A 23,274-nucleotide genomic window follows, 5' to 3' on the forward strand; every position below is an offset into this window, starting at 1 on the left:
TAGATTATTAAAAAAACATGTCAAAAATAACTATGATATATACATTTATACATATTATGCTACAAAAAAAATACAATACAAAGTGAATATTTTAAAATTGCAAATAGAAGTAAGCTACTTTGTTAATTTATATAAGTAAAATAATTTAATTCAAAAACATACTAAAGTGTGAAAACTTAAGGTCGATTTTAGCTTAGCAGTTCTTGTTTGAAAAAAATAAAAAAAATAACAAAAAAAAATTTAGCACCTTTCTAACATCATTACAGTATCCTCTTACACAAAAACATATTTTCAAACTTCCCCTTTATTAAAAAAAATACAAAAATACGCTTTGGTACAATGAAAGCCCGTTGTTACAATTTCTCAATTTTACAAAGAAGCAAAATATCACAACTTTGTAATCATCCTTTGTATTCTTTAAATTGACATGTTGTAATTAAATATAACTATTTAAATTTTATATTTACTCAAAATTCAACATGAAATTAGGTTAGTTTTTCACGTCTGTTTGCTGCGATATACAAAAAAGTGTAAATAACAGATTTAAAATGTAGTATAGCTTAGCCTTAGCTTCGCATTCAATGTGACAATGTCTAAGTCTTAACACAAGGCAAGTTATAATAATTTAAATTGATATACATGGTGTCCCAAAATAACGTGTACAAATATAGGACACTCCTGTATGATATATATGTATATATAGTATATAGTATTAAGGTCCAGCCTTATATCCCACAGTATATTAAAAAATTGTATATTCGCTCAAAGGAACCTTTTAAAAGGCACTTGGTGTATTTCAATAGATTTTTTTTTTATGTTTAGGCCATCTTCTTTTTTTCTTGTAATTTTTTATAGCTCTGTAATAAAAATGTTTATATTAATAGGATTTATTTTGAAGTACTTACCTCTTAGTTTTTGTAATTATGTATAAGTTTTCTATTATGCCGATCTTGTGATCGGTTGGATATGAACCAATAGCTTAAAAATAAAAATACTACAGATAAGCAATATCATTTTGAGATAGAATATTTAACTGTCGTTAGCTTAATAAAAGTTAGTCATAAATATTGTTACCTCCTCGGCCATGCGATGTAACATGGCGGACGTCTCGGGGCCGGTCTGCTCCACCAGAGATTTGAAGAAGCCGCCCTCCTGCTCGTTAGCCTCGGACCTGCAGGCCACAATAGAACTGAACAGAAGATATATTAAACTGCCAAAATTATACAGAGTAGAGTCAGGAGGCTAAACCGGTACCCGGGGTTTGAGTTGGCACGTCGGGTAGGAGAGTACTCTAGTAATCGACGTGCCAAGTCAAATGTCGGGTATTACACGTGTAACAATGGCGTGTACCTATTGGAGTATGTCCTGATCCTGTCGCGGGAGAGCACGAAGGTCTCGTTGAGGTCGCTCTCCGCGGGCCGCTCCGCCTCGAACGGGAAGTTCTCGGGTATCGCCAGCGGCGCCTGCAACATTACCACATCACTCGGTGCTCGCTCTGTTCTTCTCGTCTTACGTAATGTATCACTCAGAGTACCGACTTGGCTCTTAGTTAGCAACGTTCTCCTGGGCGGCAGGTCGGGCCTGCCCGCCGCGCTCGTCAGCAGCTCGAACGGGTGTCCCGACTCCACCACGCGCCCTCTGCGTATACACACATCGATATACTTTATACTTACTTTATTTTACGTAGAAAAATATGCGTTCGTCACATAAATGTCTACAAGGCATATGTAATGAATGTGTTGGTCTAACTTGTCCATGACGATGACGCGGTCGTAGTCCATGACGGTGTTGAGGCGGTGCGCGATGGTGAGCACCGTGGCCTGCGCGAACGTCGTGCGCAGCGTCGCCTGGATGTGCTCGTCCGTCCTGCAACAGCGCGGTGCGACGTCACAGCGACGTCACGGCGACGTCACGGCGACGTCGCGGCGACGTCGAGGCGACACTCACTCGGTGTCCACGTTGGCCGTGGCCTCGTCCAGCACGAGCACGGCGCGGCCGGCGAGCGCGGCGCGCGCCAGACACAGCAGCTGGCGCTGGCCGGCCGAGAGCGTGCCGCCCGCGTCGCCCACGCGCGCCGCCAGCCCGCCCGGCAGGCCCGCGGCCGCCGCGCGCAGCCGCACGCGCTCCAGCGCCGCCCACAGCTGCGCGTCGCCGTAGCGCCGCTCGGGGTCGAGGTTGTCGCGCAGCGTGGCGGCGAACAGCGCGGCCCGCTGCGGCAGCGCGCACAGCCGCGACCGCCACGCGCGCAGCCCGCACGCCTCCGCGCGCACGCCGTCCACCGTCACGCGCCCCGACACCCGCGCCAGCCGGAACAGCGCCGCCACCAGCGAGCTCTTGCCGGCGCCCGTGCGCCCCACCACCGCCACCTTCTCGCCCGCGCGCACCACCAAGCTCACGCCGCGCACGGCGTACGAGGGCTCCTCCGCTTTCTCGCATCCGACCGCCGAGCCCTCCTTCTCCTTTTTCGGTGGTTTTTCATACTCCACGGACACGTCGTCGAACACTATTTCGCCTGGGAAAAGACATAATTATTAGACCTAGGGGCCCGCTTTCCCTGCGACGAGACGAAACCAAAAAATTAAACTCGTTTTTATTATTTACCTTTGCTGGGCCATTTATCAAAATCTAGATCAGGATTTTCGGCCTTCAATAACTTTTCATCGACATCTACGGGATGTTCCGCCGGCAAATTTGTGTATTCCAATATTCTTTCCACCTTTAAAAATATATCAAATTGAATCGATTTATTGAAAGCGATTAAAAATAGCACAAGCGGTAAATAAAACTCACCGACGTCATCTGGTTCTCGACCTCTGCGGTCTGCCTCATGCCGTACTGACACATGCCCACCAGACCTATCACCTGCGTGATGGCCAGCCCCACGTTGCCGCCCATCGTGTCTGCAAACATACAACGTACACGTGTACAATACTCCACCCACTCTAGTTAACTGATCCTCTACATATTAGTAAAAAGAAGAGTAGGAGATTCTTGCACACGTATGACTCACCGTTGCCAACGAACAGGAAGAAACTGAAGGTGACGAAGGCGAGGTAGAGACAGCAGACCATGTCCATCCAGAAGCCGAAGGCGCGGTTGGTGTTGAGCACGAGGGTCCAGGCGCAGCTGTGCAGGTCCTGCAGCTTGTCGAACTCTCGCGCCAGCATCCTCTGCCGTGACCCGCACGACCTGATCGTCGTCAGCCCCGACACAGTCGCCGCCGCCTGGTTTAGGCTCTGGCTGCGAGCTGTGACAGCACAAAAATCTCTAATACCAGTCCTAAAAAAAGGTTAAAGCTGCAAAAATTACCAAAACTCACCTATTGCCTCTATCCTCTTAAGCTCTCGACTGGTGTTAAGGAAGAGGTTCCTCAGCAGGTGCAGGAGGAAGGCCACCACCGCGGTCGGCAGCAGCAGCCACCAGTTCACCAGGCACACCACCACCAGGATCGACACCACTTCTAAGAAGAACTGGCAACAGAAGACTCCTCGTCAAGTGAAATCCGATGAAGTTAACTCATGTTAGAAGTTTCCGTGACACTGACTTACCCCGAGACAGTCGACCAGTGCGACGGGCAGCAGGGTGTCCACCTGCCCCATGTCCTTGGAGAAGCGGTTCAAGATGCGACCCGAGGGGTTGTGGTAGAAGAACCACATCGGGGCGTTCGTCACTCCTCTACAAATAAATGTATATTTAAAAGTAACAACAAATTGTTAACTCTATCACAATGATGTGCTGGTTATCTTCTCCACCTGAACATATTGTCGTGTAGCGAGATGGAGGCCTTTATGCAGGTGTTGTAGAAGACGATGAGCTTGTTGCCGGTGAAGAAGATGCAGATGGCGATCAGGCTGGCGTAGATGTACACACACTCGTTGCGAGTCAGGTGGAAGTAGTTGCCCGGTATATCTTGGAACTCTGTACCAAATACATAATAGAGAGTTAAAAAACCCGATAGACAAATAGACATTTAACAAATCTTCAAAAGCAAAATGACATCTCTACCTGGAGGTGGTACAGCGGAGGAGACGTTCGTATAATTCATTCTCACGGAGTTATACGCACTGTTCTTTTCTTCCAAATTTACCCTGAAATATAATACTTATATATAAGTAAGAATCAGGATTGTCTCCATGTCTTTCTCCATTCCTCTTTCTCATTAATCTATTCTCTTCTTTCAGGTCAGCATTAACAATCTGTTTTAAGTAAACACTGACCACTCTTTGAGCCAGACGTCGCAGGAGGAGTAGAAGACCTGAGCCAGCAGGAAGAGAGCGAACAGCAGCAGCATGGAGGCGACGCTGCCGCCGCTCTTGATGTACGCCAGGTACACGCTGCTGGATACTGACCCTTTGTTCTGGCTCTCACCTGCAACTCACAATCAATGAGTGAGTCACTGAATGAAATCATTCTTACACGCCACGCCTCGGTTCGATAAATTGAATGATTTGTTGCATTCATTCATTGCACAAACTTGTTTGTTCATTTATTCATTTAAAGAAATAATATTTATTTTTTAAACAAATTAATATGAAGGATTTTTTTTTTTCGATTGATCGAGTGAACGAATGGAAGATAGATAGAATGAAAAAGTGAATTTATTGAACTACAGCACACCATATTTATATTTTTAAGGAGTTTAAATTTCAGCCAAGTCTGTAATACTTCTATAAATAATAAATACTGACCTTCATACTTGGGGTCAATGTTGTTATCGAGGTCCATGTTGAAGGAGAGTTGAGACGCCTCAGACATAGACCTCTGGGAGCGTAGCTTATGGATGTTGTCCTGGTAACAAATATAACAACCATTATATCAATAGAAAAAAATATAAATCATAAAGTTTTTACTCAATATAGTAAACGACAATCAAATTTTATTAACATACATCTTTAATAAGTTAAAACTAAACATTTAGAATAATTTTTACAATAAACAAACTACGTTCAACATTAAACTAAACCAACATAAAATATAAACCAAAAAGACAATTTTCTTGAACTATCAAAATTAATTACGATGTTAATCTATAATCTATAAAAAATATTGTATACATTTTTAGTAATATCCACTTGTTCCACTATCGCTCCGGCAGAGTACACCTAAAATATAAATAAATATAAACAATCACTGTTTCAAAGTCATTCATTCATTCATTCACTATCCCAAAGTTCATTCAATCATTCATAAAGACAGTTTACAATCACTGAGGTCAACTATCAAATCGTTGATTAAAATAATCGTGTAATTCCACTGCTGTAACACAAGCATTAAAAATATTGTTATCTATTTTTCCAAAGACAATAAAAGGGATAATAGATCTGTCTGTCTGTTAACCGCATTATATAATAATAGTAATTATTTGCACTTACAATGCTATCGTGCTTCTCGTAACCTGCTTTCTGTTTCTGTTTCTGTTCTTCGACCCGCTCCCCCATCTCTTTCAGCTTCTCAAACTCTGCTACACCAGATTTCAGCTCTTGGTAGGTCCCTTGTGCGACTATCTGTTTTAAATAGACATTAAATTATTTAATCGTCTATAACACAAAAGTAAACAGTACATTTTACTAATATTATAAACTAGCTTTTACCCGCGACTCCGTCCGCGCGGAATAAAAAAAATGCACACAAGATAAAAAAGTTCCTATGTCCGTCTCCTAGTTCTAAGCTACCTCCCCATCAATTTTCAGCTAAATCAGTTCGACCGATATTGAGTTATAAATAGTGTAACTAACACGACTTTCTTTTATATATATAAAAGATGTGAATGTTTAGATAAATGGATGTTTGTTGGAAGGTATCTTCAGAACAGCTCAACGGATCTTGACGAAATTTGGCACACATGTAAAACGTAGTACTTATTAAGTTTTTTTTTATTCTGCGCGGACAGAATCGAGGGTGACGGCTAGTTTTTTAATATTTATTTATTTTCGACTTAGTGAAATAGGCGCCCTCTTCAGGAATTATTATTAATCTCATAAAATACTAATTACCATCGTCGATATTGAACTGAGAGCATCATATCAGTGTCTCGCTGACTCATGTACGTACCCTGGCATCACGCATGACACACACGTTGTCCGCGTGTCGTGCGTACTGCACGTGGTGTGTCACCAGCACCACCGCACGATCCCGCAGGAACCCGCGCACGCACTCCTCGTAGATAGCCTGCGCCACCTATTGAAAAACAATAATAACAAAAATAACGTTAACAGATTAAAAATATTTGGTGATGTTAATGCGAAAGTGAGATTAAATGATTTAAAAAAAATGTGAGCCGTCATGGGACGCCTGGCAGATGTGAAACATCGTGTGTGTACAAGTAATATGCATAAAAAATAATATTATTAAAATAAAAAAAAATAAAAATATATATATATATATATATATATATATATATATATATATATATATATATATATATATATATATATACCTCAGTATAGCGTGGCGACCCGTCGCCACGGCAAGCGTCGCCACGCCAACAATTCGGTTTACAAGTGAGCCTCTAGATGTTTCACAACAAGAGTTACCTTTGCGTCAACAGCCGCTAGAGGATCGTCCAGTAGATAGAGATCAGCCTGCTGGTAGACGCAGCGCGCCAGCGACACGCGCGCCCTCTGACCACCTGACAGGGTAGAACCTACCACACGAAATAATTTTACAACTTGTAACTCTCCTCCTATTGGCACACAAACTTTAGGAGATTATCTGATAATTCTAGGTATCTAGTAACTATCTAGGTCGTGTGGAACAGAGACAACGTTCTACAAAGTCGCAGTAACATCATGCTATCTATTTGTTCAATGTATTTACTAACCTCTCTCACCGACGACGGTCTTGTCCCCATGCGGCAGGATGTCCAGGTCGCTCTTCAGCTGGCAGCACTTGATCACCTGCTTATAGCGCCGCAGGTCCAGCTCTTGCCCAAACAGAATGTTCTGTCGAACCTGGAATACAATCCCAATGGTAATAATAAAGCGAACAGGACACTACTTACTAGCTGAACGTTTTAATTAAGTACCTTACCTACACCAATGTTAGAATTGTACATTATCCCTGAGTAACATAGGCTATATATTTTACTGTAAAATATTTTGAAAACTAAGCAATGAAAATAAAATAGATATTGCTTCAGACTTCAGCAGCACGACTAAGTGACACATACGGATGCATCGAAGAGCCAGGGCTCCTGTGCGGCGTAGGCGACGTTGGCGCGCACGTGCAGGGTGCCGGCGCTGGGCACCAGCTCGTGCAGCATGGCCTGCAGCAGTGTCGACTTGCCCGCGCCCACCACCCCCACCACCGTCGTCAGGCTCTCCGGCTTTATCTGAAATACAAAAGAATAAGTGGTCATTGTTACCAAATACCAGGAAATTATTTAAATGTCAAATTTCATTGTTCATTTTCATGTATACACTTACGTCTAAATTGATATCTGCGAGGGCGAGGACCTTGCTATCCGCCACCTCATCATCCACCTTCCTCCAGTGCGCCGTGTACTCCTTGAAGCTCACCAGAACGTTCGGCTTCAGACGCTCCAGGTTCGACTCCGACTTTATGTACGTTTGCCCCCTGGATATAAACATTTTCTAATGATGGTCAACATTTTAAATTAAAAAAAAAACTCGTTTCATGTAGCTCTTTCGATTCACTTCTTTTAATAGTTACGGATATTTTTATATCATCAACAAGAGCCAATAACAGAAAGGAATAATAAAACCTTAAATATATTACCTTACTCTCAGTTTCATATTGTTACAAGGAACTAAGGCAAACAAAAAAACTTACCCATTCCCAATCTTCTCAAAAACTCCATTACTAAGAGCAGGAGTCTTACTTTCTTCTATATTAATCAGATCAACATTATCCTGATTGTCAACTTCTGGCAGCAGTAGGAATTCCTGCATCCTCTTTACGCTGACGTACGCCTCCAGAGTGAAGGTTATAGCCAGTGGCAGGAAGTCGACCAGAGTATACTTGAGGATGTCGTAATAGGAGAAGATGACGAAAACCTTGGAGGCGGTCAGCTCGTTTTGGAAGGAGAGGAAGGAGATGATACTGAGAAAAATAGCGACTTTCGTGTTCAGCTTGACGCAGGATATCATCACGGCGCGCAACCAGGACATCTTCTTTATAACATTCATCTCTTTTCTGTGGAAGAAAAACTTAAATTAAAAATTACAGAAGAATGTGACATAAAAAATTAAGCACAAAGACATGATTTGATTAGTTTGTCTTAATAAAGCAAACTGTATGTAGCGTAGGTTTGAGAAAATGGCGTGTCTTTTATAATGAATTCTTCTGTAGATAACTTACTTCCTCGCCTGGCCTATGATCCTGACGAAGGCGTTCTCCCAGGCGTACATCTTGATGGCCTCGATGCTCTGTATCACCTCGTTCATCAGCCGGATGCGGTTGTCCGTCCGCACGGCCGTCTGCCGCCGCAGCTTGCTCGAGATCTTGCCTAGGTAACCTGCGAACGGCATACGGCAATATATATTTTCATCCCTTTCTTTTGAAACACAAAAGAAAAGGATAGAAGATCAGCTTTTACGAACGAAACTAGCAGATTAAATTTTTTTGCAAACAAAAGTTGAAAAAAACTAAAGAACGAACATAACATAAATCCCTAGTTACATATTATAGTCGCACACGAAGCAGAAGTCCGCTAACCGCAAATATCATGTTATCTTACACACATAGTACCTTGTAGTGGTATAAACAGCAAGAGGAAGGAAACTCCAATGAGCGTGGCGACTCCGATCTGGCGGTACATGAGATAGATGATGAGGACGCTCTCGATGGGTGTGCGCACCAGATCCACCATGAACAGGCTGGCCATGTCGAAGCGCTGCGCGTCAGTCGTCAGCAAATTCACCACGTGACCCGCTAGACCTTCGGAAGCTTTGCCACCGGTCGTCAAATCTAATCGTAATAGCTAAAACAGTTTTAGTATCTTAGTTTAATAAAAGAGGGTGCTGTGAGAAATTATTATTGTATCTTTCAGTCGTGTTTGTGTTACCTACCTTTCTATATATGAGGGAGCAGCAGGCGACCCTAATCTTCATGCTCATGGTGAGCAGCCACAACAGCATGGGATGAATCATGCTGGCGCTGATCGCCATGAACCTGTAATATACAATCCGATTTATATATTTGTACATTACTAGCTGTGTATCGCGGATTCATTCTTGATTCCATTCGCATTGTTACGACACCATTTTATTGACCTTTCTTTATATCAGGCTGGCTTGTCAAGTGCAGGTTAATTTGCGAACGTATCAAAGAATTTGACTACGTTATTTTACCCTAATATAAAATTCAGTTTACATTTTATTATTTTGTTTGGTACCAAAGAGTTTCAATAGATTAGTCACGAAATATAACCACGACCGTGCGTATTGTAAATTAAAAGAACAAATCATGTTAATTTTTATGCATATTCAAATGTTTTGTATTCATTTCCCAAACATTGCTTCAAAGGATATTCAACTTAACTGATACGCAATAAAGTCGAGTTTTTATTAAAATTATTAATAGGGAATATCTCCATATTATATTTTTACTGGATTCTGAGAATCTTTCTGACTCTATTTTTTACTTTTTATAATTAACCAGATAGAATTTTAATGTCGTTTTTTGTGCAATTATCGCAACTTTTTTTATTCAGATATTCAATGTAATTCAGTTTTTATTCAAGAGTTTGTTAAACTAACTCACCCAACAACACCTAGGGCGTACAGATATGCCTCGTTGGTTGTAACACCCGCGTGCGACGGTGAGAAGTAATTGATGAGCCCCTCTAGACACATTGGTATTGATAACCTGCAAACGTTATCTAAATAGTCAATACCTAATAACTTCCAATTTTCTGTCTAATTAGTTTGAGTTTCCAACACCGCTACCACCGGTACCGTCAACACCAAAATGGCGTATTTCAAATAGGCACAAAATATCATAGCTTATAACCTGTCCATAAATATAGAAGTCAGTAGTGATACAACACGCTCCAGTTCCAATTCTAATGTTGGAATATCCTTCTAGAATTTCAAAATAGCTGTTTATGATTATAAGTTTATAGATTCATACGTAAACTGTATTAAAATGTACTTTTGAATACTAAGAACGAGGTAGACGTTTAGTAAAAGGACCAATTTACCAATTTACCTGCGACAGTGAATTAATAATTAATATATAAATAGAAAAACTTACCTAATACTGGCATCTATAAATGCAAATATTAAATTTCCTATGATGAACTTTGTGCCGTATATTTTCATTATAGTTCTTAACAATGACGGCTTTTTATCTTTATCTGAAAATTTATATCAAAATAAAATTCATATAGTAACTGAATAGGAAACAAAAAAATTATGATTCATCCTATTACAATGAAATACTATGACACTGACGACTATGTAGATATCTAACCGCCCACTACTAGGCCCTAGGATAAATCTGCCAATGAACGAATTTAACTTATCACTCAGTTACCTTGTTTTTGTTTTTCGTGTTTCCATTGCTCCGCCATAACATCGCCTCGCGGCGCTGCTCTGTGCCCTGGTGTACATCTGTCAGAAAAATATCAAAAGTTAATATATCACTACACACTTATTGCTCACTAAATAAAGATCAAATTATAAAAAAACGTAATTACCTGTATAGGTCTGATATGCTTAGTTGTCCTTTACGACCCTTTTCAAATACAGGTCGAGTATACCTGAAATAATAAACGTTAGTGTATTACTATCATAAATATTAAACAAACTTGAGTACCTAGTCATGCGACGCAACTCCCAGACCACCCAACAAGTGCCTACGCGTACGGTGTTCATTCCCACAGTGTCAGCAGAGATAAGGCACAATTCATAAACATCCGATCTGCCTCGCTGGCATAATTTGGGTGGTGCCTAGCATAGAGCATGGTAGAGATAAGTTAGTCTTAAGCCAACTGTCGAATAAACGACACCTTAACAATCTGTCGTCTGCTGTCTTTTGAAAAAAGTCCCTTCGGTTCGCTAGTATTTGAGTACCTAAATTATCAAAAATGTTTTAAAAAATAGGTTATACAGGTTGGCAAGTTTCATTGCTATTCGATATTTTAAACCTGCAGTTGTTCTTATTGTAAAATGTAACAAACAAGGCATGCTCACCAGTAACATAGTTTAGAGAAGACGTTGGCAGTTTCCCTCGGGTTCTGCTTCCTCTCTATATCAAAATATCCGGGGTCCATTGTGATAGCTTATAATTAAGTACGGTTATTGTGCGCAGTTCGTTATCTCAAATTCAAATATGATTCGTGTGTTTGTTTATTTCTTACTAACCCCCTGACATTTCAATCTGAAAATAAATAAAACACCAAATTGAGTTATGAAATTAATTAGAAAAGTAAAACTCAAATTTGTTCAACTTAAAATCCAAAAATAAAAAAAAACACCCTGTATACAAAACAATGCATAGTATATAGTAGTAATTGAACATCTAATAACTGAAAATTTATTAAAAACAACAAACTTAGGCCAATCCGGTAAAAAATAAGAAATACGACTGAATAACAAAGAATGTAGGTAAATCACAAAATCAAATTTAGTTTTCAATATTACAATATAGAGCACTCTTTCTCACATACACTACGTTATATCATTTTCCTCGCTCATGTAACGAAATGTCCCTAAAAGATTCTGTACTTAATAATTATTTAATCAGCTTCGTAACGTATATTCAAATTTCAAAGGCAGTAAAAAGGCCAATATGACCTTGATATCTAAAAATATTAGCAGCCTTACATACTTGATTGAATATTTAATTACCTCAGACAGGCCGCGTGAGTAACTTCGAACCAAAACATGATGAAAAAAAAGTTCTTTGCAATGTTAAGAGAAGTGGTTTAGTAAGGATACTGTAATATAAATGCAATTGAAAAAATATTTTTCGTATCCCCTCATTCATCCTTTGATGTGCTTTAGACAAATAAATGTATGAAAGACAATATCACATCTGCAATGTATGATAAAAAGAGGACGTGGAAAAAATTCTGCTTATGTTTATCCGTTGCCGTTTTTAAAAGGTCAATCATCTTTAGTAAAGACTAGCGGTTGCCACGACTTCATCCGCATGGATTAAAAAAAACGAGTAATAAATAAAGGCTATGTAACCCGGTGATAACACTTCCCAACAGTGAAAGAATTTTAAAATCAGTTTACTGGTTTCAGAGCCTAATATAAATAAGATAAAATGTATAGTGAAATGGATGGTTATTAAAAAAATATTACTAATCATATAGTAATGTGTATGTAATCATTCAATATAATCTAGGTCATTCAGTCGGTCTTATACAATGTACATAACCGTATTTTTTATCTGTAATTTGTTCTCCTGACCCTAAAACAAGTGTAACAATGTTAAATGTCAACGTTTAAATGTCATCATTTCGTACAGATATCGCAAAATATCAAAATTACATGCAAAAGCTAACCCAATTACGTAAAGGGAACTGAATAAGTGATCGCGTTCCATAATAGAGACTACAATTCAAACACCAGAGGACACTTAACCTTACATAACTTAAATATTGCATTAATTAAATAATTACAAAACCACGTTATCACACTCTGGAAATAAATACGAATCAAATCGGAATACATACGCGAAAAACATTACCCTTCTCTTAGTCAGACATTTCTTTTTTTATATTAGGTGTCAAACGAGCATGTAGCCACTTGAATTCACCAAAATAGTGAAGCGAACATTGCCCATAGAATTCGCAATTGCAGATGCATTGTCTACATTAAACCAACAGAGGTGACGCACAGAAAGAAAATATTAGCAGCCTTTATATAAAAGAACATTAGAACTCTAGTTAAAATACAACTAAACTAATTCTAATCAAACAGATGATAAGCGACACATGCAAACCTAGAGTCATTGACCTAAATGTAACCTATGACCAGTTTACCCTGACCCATTACACAATGTTATTATCTCAGCGTATAGGATCAGGTGCACTGGATGGTTGTTAATCAAGCAATTAACCAGGGCTTTGAGAATTGATAACGTTAAGAGATCATAATGGATCAGAACAAGCACTTACATAATGTAAACAAATTAATTGACCGCACATTTTATACATTACAGGGGATAAAGTACAATTGTTTTTTTTTTTATTTACTGACTTCAAAAAAAAGATACATCGAAAAATTCACGACTCATCAGGTCTTTTGTAAAGATAACTTACATTACGTTAAAGGATTAAAGATAAAGAAAAAATAAAAAAAAACCATTCACTAGTGTCCAAGGTCCGTTTCAATCCAAAGTACTATTTGTGCCAAGTTTTCATACGACAAATGTATCATAAAATGTATTAAGGTAAATATTGCGTACATAAAATCCTTCAAAGCCTTTCGCCTTCAAAGTAATTGTTAAATCGTACGCAAATATTGAATCCTTCATATCTTTTCGTATCACAGTTGCATGTGTACAGATGTTTCTATCATTAATATTAATAAACTAGCGACAGTTTACACTTTGATTGTAACAAATCTTCACTAAGAAGACATTTTCCTCTCGCACAAAATAATAAAATGGTTTTCCCGTAAGTTGTTACCACATATTATGACATTATATTTTCAAGGTCCATAGTAAATGTTGACATAAACATTTGGTGGTTAACTTACGATTTTTAGAATAGCAATTGTCAATGGTAACTTTACTCTTGCATACACTGTATATTTGTATGGTACATGAGTGTCGATGGTTCAGGGATTAAGCACTTGACTTGTAATCTGCAGGTCCTAAGTTCGAATCTCGCCATGTACCATATGTTTTTCGATTTTTGATTTACATACATTCATTTATCCGACTTTCTTACAGTAAAGGAAAAGATATGTGTGAAGTCAACCAACCCGCGCTGGGCCAGCGTGATTTACTTATGACCTAGCCACCCCTAACTTAGAGTAGACTCCGAGCCCCTCAGTTGGGACATGTATGAGTATATCTATTATATAAAAGAAAGTTGTGTTAGTTACACCATTTATAACTCAAGAACGGCTGAATCGATTTGACTGAAAATTGGTGGGCAGGTAGCTTAGAACCAGGAATAGGACATAGGATAATTTTTACCCCGTTTTCTACTTTTTTTTTCATTCTGCGCGGACGGAGTCGCGGGTAAAAGCTAGTCTATATATAAAAGAAAGTTGTGTTAGTTACACCATTTATAACTGAAGAAAGGCTGAATTGATTTGACTGAAAATTGGTGGGCGGGTAGCTTAGAACCAGGAAACGGACATAGGATAATTTTTACCCCGTTTTTTTTTTTTTTTATTCCGCGCGGACGGAGTCGCGGGAAAAAGCTAGTAAATGATAAAATTAAGAAAAAAAGAAAGCAGACTTCATAAAAAAACAATCTCAAACGAAATGCACTGAAAATTAACAAAATAATGTCATGAAAACCCTCTAAAGTAAGAAAGTTCTCTTCTTTCTTGTAACATATCTTTCGTAGCCGAAGTAAGTAAGTCACATTTTATATGTGAGATGTCTTAGACATAGTTACGTTTATGTCCCTACGTAGGAGAATTGATAACCTCCTTCTTTTTGAAGTCGGCTAAAAATTGACCTATTTGCAAGAATGAGGTAAAAGTTATTCGAATTGTATATTTCCTTATAGGTTTTTTTATTAAATTTCACATGAAATATGTCATATAACATCCGTAATAAATATCATAATTTTTTTTATCTCTTATCTCAATACGTGTCTATCTTTTTTTGTCGGAATTGGAAGTTATTTTTTATCATGACTTATTCCTTGAATTCATGGAGTTTATTTTCCTCTTTCTCGATAAGGCACTTCTCATTTCCTTATTATTTACTACATGTGTTCTACTTTAGTTTACACAATTATAAAGAAGAATGATAAAACATACTACTTCAGAAGCTTTCCACTTCAAGCGATGCTATACTTTTTATATATCAATAACTGTCTCCGAAAATAACTCGAAGGGCGCGTCGTATAGCAAGCGTCATGCGAAAACAACGTCACGACGGACATTAGCAAGTTGTGACGTCAGAAATAGATTGAGCAGAAAGTGAAATTTAACATACAAAACATCGCTCCTCTATAAAATAAATGTACCTGCAATACGTCAAAAGCGAATTAGTTAAATCTAATATATAAAATTCTCGTGTCACAGTTTTCGTCACCGTACTCCTCCGAAACGGCTTGACCGATTCTCATGAAATTTTGTGAGCATATTCAGTAGGTCTGAGAATCGGCCAACATCTATTTTTAATTTTTTTTTTACTGCGCGCGGACGGAGTCGCGTGCGACAGCTAGTAAATTATATAATTCTGATGTAGAAATACTCAGATATTTATTTTACAGTACATATGTACATAAAGTACCGAGCAAATGTTTATCTAATGAACGTATAGGTCGTTTGGCGCAGCTTACCCTTAGGGTGCGGTCCTATTTCACCCCGTGAGGCGACTGATTAACCGTTCAAAACGCACCCCTATTTTACGACGCGACGCTTGATATTTATAGCGGAACTAGGTTTTACAAACATAAGACCACTAGCTTACAAAAGAATGTAAATTATGCTATAACAAGTCTTACATATTTTCAATTCTATAAATAGAACGAATTATAATTTTGCACGCTAAAATAATAAAACAAACAAATCAACCTATGTCAAGTATCTAAAGGACTACCTGAGAAAATTAGACAAAAAACGTCAACAGTACTGACACAACAGTTTTGTACATCTTACTAATATTATAAATGCGAAAGTTCAGATAGATAGTTGGATGGATTGATGTATATTTGTAAGATATCTCCGGAACGCCTCAAAGGATCTTGAATAAATTTGGCACAGATGTAAAACACATAGGCTACTTATTAAGTTTTTTTTTATGCCGCGTGGACGGAATCGCGGGCAACAGCTAACATAATATAAATACATAGTAGATTACTAGCAATGATTTCCGCGTGCACACTGACACGGAATTCCCCGAGCACGCGTGCCTTAGATAGTAACAAAACAACCTTCCCAATAAGTACAGTTAGTAATACAACTGGTGTGACGTCACTAAAGCTCAGTTTAATTGGCAGTTCAATGACATTGGTTAACTCCATACGTATTGCCAGCATATAGGTGGTCTAGAAATTAAATGGCACATCCAACTAAAATTGATAACAGACGTCACGTCCCATCTAAGTAAAATTTCATTTGTCACACAATGCAATAAGGTCGATAATAGCTTGTCAGTGTATACATACTGTTATATGGTATTCGATTCTAACTTAGAACATGTTTATAAACAGCTGTTCCGTTTACTTTCTTTACTCTATGGTTTGTAGACGTTTATATTTACTTTCTATTACGACGGGAAGTACAAACCGAAAGTTGATCGCTCAATAATAACGTGATCAAAGTATCAAAGATTACATCTTACTAATATTATAAACTAGCTTTTACCAGCGACTCCGTCCGCGCGGAATAAAAAATAGAAAACGGGGTAAAAATTATCCTATGTCCGTTTCCTGGTTCTAAGCTACCTGACCACCAATTTTCAGTCAAATCGATTCAGCCGTTCTTGAGTTATAAATGGTGTAACTAACACGACTTTCTTTTATATATATAGATATAGATGCGAATGTTTAGATTAATGGATGGATGTTTGTTTGAAGGTATCTATCTCCAAAACGACTCAACGGTTCTTGCTGAAATTTAGCATGCATGTAGAACATAGTCTGGAAGAAGAGAGAGTTAGACAGCTAGTATAATACATATGCTATTACGACCTCGCCTGTCAATACTTATCTCTAATATGAACTATCGTTATCATATTGATTTTGAGTATCATCTCATATGACCTTACACTGATATTATCAAATATAGTAATATTAGGACTATAGTTAAACCACATGACAAAAATTACGCATGAATCACAATTTTGTACACTCTCTATTTTTCTAAATATAATATATACTACATACAATATTGTCTAAAGCTCTAATGTAACATAAAAAGTTCAAACTTAAAATAAAGTTTGGCATTATGGCCCTATTTATGGCAAATAAATGAATTTTGAATTTTGACAACCTTAAAAACAAAGCAACACATTAAGAAACAATTTTTGATCTACGAAACTCTGAAGATTAAGAAAATATTAAACCAAGTCGGTAGATTGTCGAACATTTAAAACAAAACTTTCCTCAACAGTATTAGATTAAGTTGTAAATTAATCTGACGTCAAACATTTCCTTGAATACTCCAATGTCACAATAAAACCTCATTTCTATTTGCGTACATCGTCAGCCATTGTCTCCTAAACTGTTTGTATCTCAGCAAACACTTTGCTACTTATTTAAGAACGATTAAACAAATATTTGATCAAACATATGAGTGTTGGTTACACATGTTTATCGTACGATTACATTGGGATGTTACGGAGCACAACTATTAATTATATTGTGCAATCTTTCAATACACGAGTATGGGGCCATAAAACAGGCTGTCGTTTTCATTAGATTACATTATTTTTGTGATATTTCTTTTTATTATTAGGCTAAATATTTCATACATACTACATACATAATACATACATAATATGCCATTACAAAGCAATTTTCTTTACACATTTTAAAAGCTTCTTTTTATTATAGGACTACCAAAAATAAAGCTCATCTGCTTTTCTTCTTTCTTTTCATGTTCGCTTTAAATAACAATTACCAATTTCTTAAGTAATTAATAGAACGGAAGATAATTTCATATCAATTATAACTTTATGGCCATCACCAAATTAACCTGACTTATATTTGGCCGCTATTTTCGTGGCTCCACACCATCAGTCAATGGAAACAAATTACTACTAGCTTCAATAAATTTGTGGTATCTCACGACACGTCACGACATTTCGATATGTTACGTGATACCAATTGACTGATTTCAGGGACTAACAACTACGATAATACCTTTTTATAAAATACGTAACTAGTCGTTGTTTTAAAATGTTTTAAATCAATATAATGCTATAAGGATAATTTAAAAGGTCGACTCAATTGACTGTCCGTATGGCTCCACAAAGCCATTCAAACTACTAACAAACATAATTGAGGGTAGTCTCGAGTCTCGAGCCTACATCAGTAGAGACGTATGAGCTAATGAACTGTCCTGTAAAATTTGGCTTTTGCAGTTATGTAAGTTTACGTAGGGACAATCGATATTAGAGACTACAGGTCAATGTAACATATACCGTCTCATCAGCGAAAGATTTAGTTGCTTAACATGTGTAACCTGCATCATCAGCTCACTATACGTCCCCACCGAGGGGCTCGGAGCCTACCAAAGTTAGAGGTGACTAGGCCTTAGTCAATCACGCTGGTCCAGTGCGGGTTGGTTGACTTCTTCTCAGATATGTGCATGTTGCATCACGATGTTTTCCTTTTACTGTAAGAACGTCGGATAAATGTATGTATGTAAATCAAAAATCGAAAAACACATTGGTACATAGCGAGATTCGAACCCAGGACCTGCAGATTGCAAGTCTGGTGCTTAACCCCTGAGCCACCGACGCTGTGTAACCTATATCGTATATTCTAGAAACATGTGAGTTAACTGATGATGTACTATAAACATTGATATTTCGCGGATAAAACAAGTGTTTCAGAGAAATTTAATCGTTCATATAACATACGGCAAACATCGTATAGGATGTCAGCTCGACAACTACCAGGATGTTAGAAGTGAGGAGGGTGCGTTTGTTGTGACTTAACCGTGTAAATGCGTGGTATACAGCAATAATGATATGCGATTGCTTAGCAACAGTATATAGGAGACAATTGAACACTCGTACTTCGCAGTCTGATATAAATGGGTATGGAAAATTCCATCGGCTTTTAAGAGCGTTTGATACCATCGTGTGGGCGAAATTTGGCTTTTTTTATTTAGGTCAAGAACATTCGTAACTCCGATGCGGGATTGACAAGGTTTTCGACACAACTTGTATTTTTAAGCACTTGCCATCAGTAGCCTCACCATAGATAATTTTTAAAAGAATACACATGGAAATATTTTCACGCGTATATAAAACGTTTCTAAACCAAATACAAAAGCACGTATTAGATTCAAATCAACTTAAGTCAACATTCACGTGGTAAAAAATCAAACGTGAATTGATGTTTACTAGTTAAGACAGGAAAAGACGCAGGTTAATTGATAATTCTTAAATGTCAGGAAACATAGTAATACCTCTGTTGGACAACATTGTAAAAGAACTCGGAACAAAGGCGAGTGATTCGCCAGACAATATGCTTGCCAAAACAGAAGCATACACGAGGTACAAATATGGTACAAGTTTCGTTAGTAACAACAATCCCATTATTAGAAATGAACAGAGAATACGAGTGTGTGAAAATGTTTTCAATATTTTATGAAATTATAATTACTGTTTATCGGTACACGTTTTACTGAGTAAAGTTTGCCACAAATTACAATGATCTATGGACTTTTATTATTAAATCTTACTAATATTATAAATGCGAATGTTTAGATGGATGGATGTATGGATATTAGTTAGAAGGTATCCCCGACCGACGACTGCATGGATCTTGCTGAATTTTGATATATACGTAAAACAAAGTCTGGAAAAACACATAGGCTACTAGTTTTTTTTTTCAATTCCGCGAGGACAGAGTCTCGAGCGACAACTAGTTCTACATAAAATCGCCTTGTAACACACAAGATGTATAACTTAACAACATATAAAGGGTAATACGATTGAATATAGAGTTCAAACAGCACCGTTACGTACAGACATAAAAGCTGCGGTTTATTTTATAAATACATTAAATATTTTCATTTCCACTTTCGTTTCGCTGTTTACCATGATGGTTGCGATGACGTCAGAGCCAGATATGCCTGAGTCATGGAAATGTGCAAACGCAAAATATTTTTCCCCAATGCTGAGGACAATATGACAAATGTACAAGATTGTAAAAGAATACAAAGATCATTGTCAATGTGGGTTATAGTATCAAAATTCAAATGTCTTTACTAATTATATATCAACGCTGGAAAGCATAAACGCTGTAACCCTTGAAATCGCGAATATATTTTTCACACGTTAATAATTTCAACCATTATCAAACGATAATGATTTTATTATAGGTTAGCACAAACTACACAACATTGCTAAATACCGCATGCTTGTAGGCGTATCAGCTCAAGAGTTATCATTTTTGGCTCTCCTGTAAAGTTCATACTTTCGGGGTTACAGCGTTTACGTTTTCCAGCGTCGATATACTCTTACATTATCTGTAAATAGGCAGAGACACCCAAACGTGTTTAATACAAGTATTACGATGTTGGAATTTTACGCTAAATCTTTATACTTCGAAACACACAAGTCCAAATTCTACATCTAAATTATTCCCAATAACTATTATGACGAGCAATATATTGGTACTCCAAAATAATTACCTTTATTAATATAAAAACACGGACCTTGTTGTGTCAGTCGTATATCACAAGGTCCTTTAAGAGGCAAACATTTGCTCGATGTCTTAATAACAATTTACTGTTCTTATTAAACTATTTAATTATAATTATAGTTAATAATTGTTAATATCCCCAAGGCCCTATATAATTATATTCTGTTTATCTTGGACTTTCGTTTAGTTTCTATCCCACGTCATACCTATAAATATTACTAGAGTTTACCTGCGTTTTTTGTACCCGGAAAATGTCTTTAGTGACCAGGATTAGGGTTACCTTGTGGGGGCTCCTATTGTATAAAGGTAAGAGGACTAAAATTTGGCCCCCGGCACACACTCACAAGACGAAATTTTGAATTACTTCACGCCTGTCTTGTGTACAATCGTAGTATGGCATTGGGCGAGTGGCATCCGTACAACTAATACGAATGTGGACTTTTCCACATGGGTGATAAATAAAATAGATTTCGCGATTGATCATTATGCAATTCGAACAAATTGTCGAACACTACATTATGTAGTTTGTGTTGTATTCCGAGTTCGCAATACATAATGAAGACATTATGTTACCATTTGTAAGATAATTGACCGCAACAAGTACTATTGTCTTTTACGTGGAAACGACGACAATAGCTTAGGAGCTATTGTGATGTCATTTTATATTTTTGTCACAAATATATTTTTACATGTTAAACCATAATCTCGATGTATAAGTAAAAACTTCAAAACACCAGTGTTTACAGATTTGAGTTCTATAATCTATTATATAATCTTAATTTAAAGACATAAATTATAGGTTACAGATTGTATTTATTTACTAGAAACTTCTGCAACAACAGACTTTAGGTGCAGTTGTACAACTGATATTTTGGTAATAAAACTATTGAAGTCTATAAGAAGCCAGGGAAGAAAGACAGAAACTTTGAGCTTTTGTCTTTACGTGTATGTGAAGTTTATCTTATGTGCATATTTGAAATGTTTATCTTGATTAAAAAAAATTTGATCATTTACCAGGCGCTTAAGAAATACAATTAACATCTTGTCTAATACGTATAGGTGCGGAAAAATCTTTCTTGTTTACCGGCGTATGTTCTATTCTGATTCCCTAGTATACTACATGTATCTCTCGCTAAAACTATATAAAAACAAAACAACAGTTCGTGTATGCGTACGTAGTCAGGTTGACTAACCGTGGGTTTCTGAGACCAAAATCGCCGTATAAAATAGTTATTTCTGTTATATCATAAATCTTACTAATATTATAAATGACGAATGTTTAGATGGATGGATGTTTGTTTGAATCTCTGGAACAACTGCATGGATTTTGATGAAATTTGGCACAGATATGGAATATAGTCTGGAAGAACACATTGGCTTATGACGTTTTTTTTTTAATTCTTCACGGACGGAGTCGCGGGCGACAGCTAGTAAATAATAAAGATAACTGGAATGACGATGTGTCTTATACAGAGATTTTGGTCTCAGAAACCAACTGTAAAACAGGTCTTCACGTCACAACACAAGTTATTCACCTTACAAAGTTCCTTTTCACTTTAGAGCTGTATAGTCGAGGAGGTTGATTTCCTATCCATTTGGGTGAATTGTCATTTGATCATCAATGAAATTGGATCGATAACTTTCCGTGTCATAAAGGATTAAGGTGACAATTTTCTCTACGATATTTGATCCTTTCTGCTAATCTAGAATTTCCGTTAGTGATATGAAATGAAATGAAATGAATGGTGAACAAAAGGCAGAAATTTATGTTTACCGTTTGTGTCGGAGATCAAAATCTCTGTATAAAAAAAATCGTCATCCCTGTCATTATCGTTGACGAAAAAAGAGATAACATGTTTTAAACGGGGATTTTGGCGTCAAAAACTATATTTTTGCTTTAGTATGTCGTAAGTATTTATAATGTAATATGATTATGTATTTGAAATAATATATTATTTTTTCGTTTAAATGATTAAAAAAAACGAATTGGAGCAAAAAATGTCGCACGACTTTATTAATGTGAGCGAACACGAGAAGGTAATGAAAAAACCTTATAAAAATTCAAGAAATATATAAAAATGTCAATGACATCTCGTAAACTGAGAGTTTTGCTATTTCACTCTTCTTTTCTAAAATAATTAACTCACCGGTTCATAATTTGGTTGCAAACATCAAGTAGGAACCTATTTCATTTTTTTATCATAAAACTATGAATTTATTCCGAATATATTAAGATCATATTTACAATTTGTTTTACATACTTTCTTTTTTACTTTGAATACGATTTAAGTTTATTGTACATTTTTTCCTAATTCCTCGCAGAAACACAAAAGGAAAACGTAACATAGATACAAGTACCGCGAATAACTAAAAAGGTTTCGTTTAGGCAACTTCTCAATACGTCTTTATAGGCACATGTTGAACACACTCGCGGCAAAAACACAGGAAAATGTGTTCTGAATATTGTAGCAGGCAAATAACGGAGTTTGCAAGGGCGAAACCTTACGATACAACGATTAAAGGTTACCTTAAACTATATATTGGAAGCAGTATATTTAAATATAAATTAAACTTACCGACATCAATTTTATTTTAAACGAACGATCAAATCAGCTGATCAGAATATCACAATATTATCACAACACAAAACTTTACAACGATTGGAAACGATTATTTATGGAATATTGTATTTAATACTGCTATATTTATTAATAAAGATCATTTGAAATCACCCGCACATTCATAAATTCAAATATATTGTCAATAATTTGACACTATTTACA

General features: G+C 37.1%; 1 protein-coding gene across 2 annotated transcripts; it reads right to left on the reverse strand.

The window, feature by feature from the left end:
* Window positions 1–244: 244 nt before the first annotated feature.
* LOC106716349 (probable multidrug resistance-associated protein lethal(2)03659) lies at window positions 245–23,235 on the reverse strand. Of its 2 annotated transcripts, none has more exons than XM_014509860.2 (31): window positions 23,068–23,235; window positions 11,157–11,343; window positions 10,661–10,723; window positions 10,498–10,574; window positions 10,216–10,318; window positions 9,724–9,828; window positions 9,030–9,132; window positions 8,710–8,941; window positions 8,320–8,476; window positions 7,792–8,154; window positions 7,425–7,575; window positions 7,169–7,330; window positions 6,821–6,950; window positions 6,534–6,643; window positions 6,052–6,177; window positions 5,373–5,504; window positions 4,689–4,788; window positions 4,218–4,368; window positions 4,006–4,088; window positions 3,753–3,918; window positions 3,549–3,675; window positions 3,320–3,470; window positions 3,011–3,247; window positions 2,791–2,900; window positions 2,602–2,716; window positions 1,948–2,512; window positions 1,750–1,866; window positions 1,539–1,638; window positions 1,351–1,463; window positions 1,075–1,189; window positions 245–857 (listed from the first exon to the last, which is right to left on the reverse strand). In XM_014509860.2, exons 2-31 carry the CDS (start codon window positions 11,234–11,236, stop codon window positions 819–821), a joined length of 4,383 nt encoding a protein of 1,460 aa, XP_014365346.2. In that variant the 5' UTR covers window positions 11,237–11,343; window positions 23,068–23,235; the 3' UTR covers window positions 245–818. The 2 variants fall into 2 exon arrangements, with proteins under 2 accessions (XP_014365346.2, XP_014365354.2); XM_014509868.2 differs by having other exon boundaries at window positions 247–857; window positions 1,075–1,171.
* Between the last annotated feature and the right edge of the window lie 39 nt (window positions 23,236–23,274).

Source organism: Papilio machaon, chromosome 19 (genome assembly GCF_912999745.1).
Source record: "Papilio machaon chromosome 19, ilPapMach1.1, whole genome shotgun sequence".
Classification (NCBI taxonomy): Eukaryota; Metazoa; Arthropoda; class Insecta; order Lepidoptera; family Papilionidae; genus Papilio; species Papilio machaon.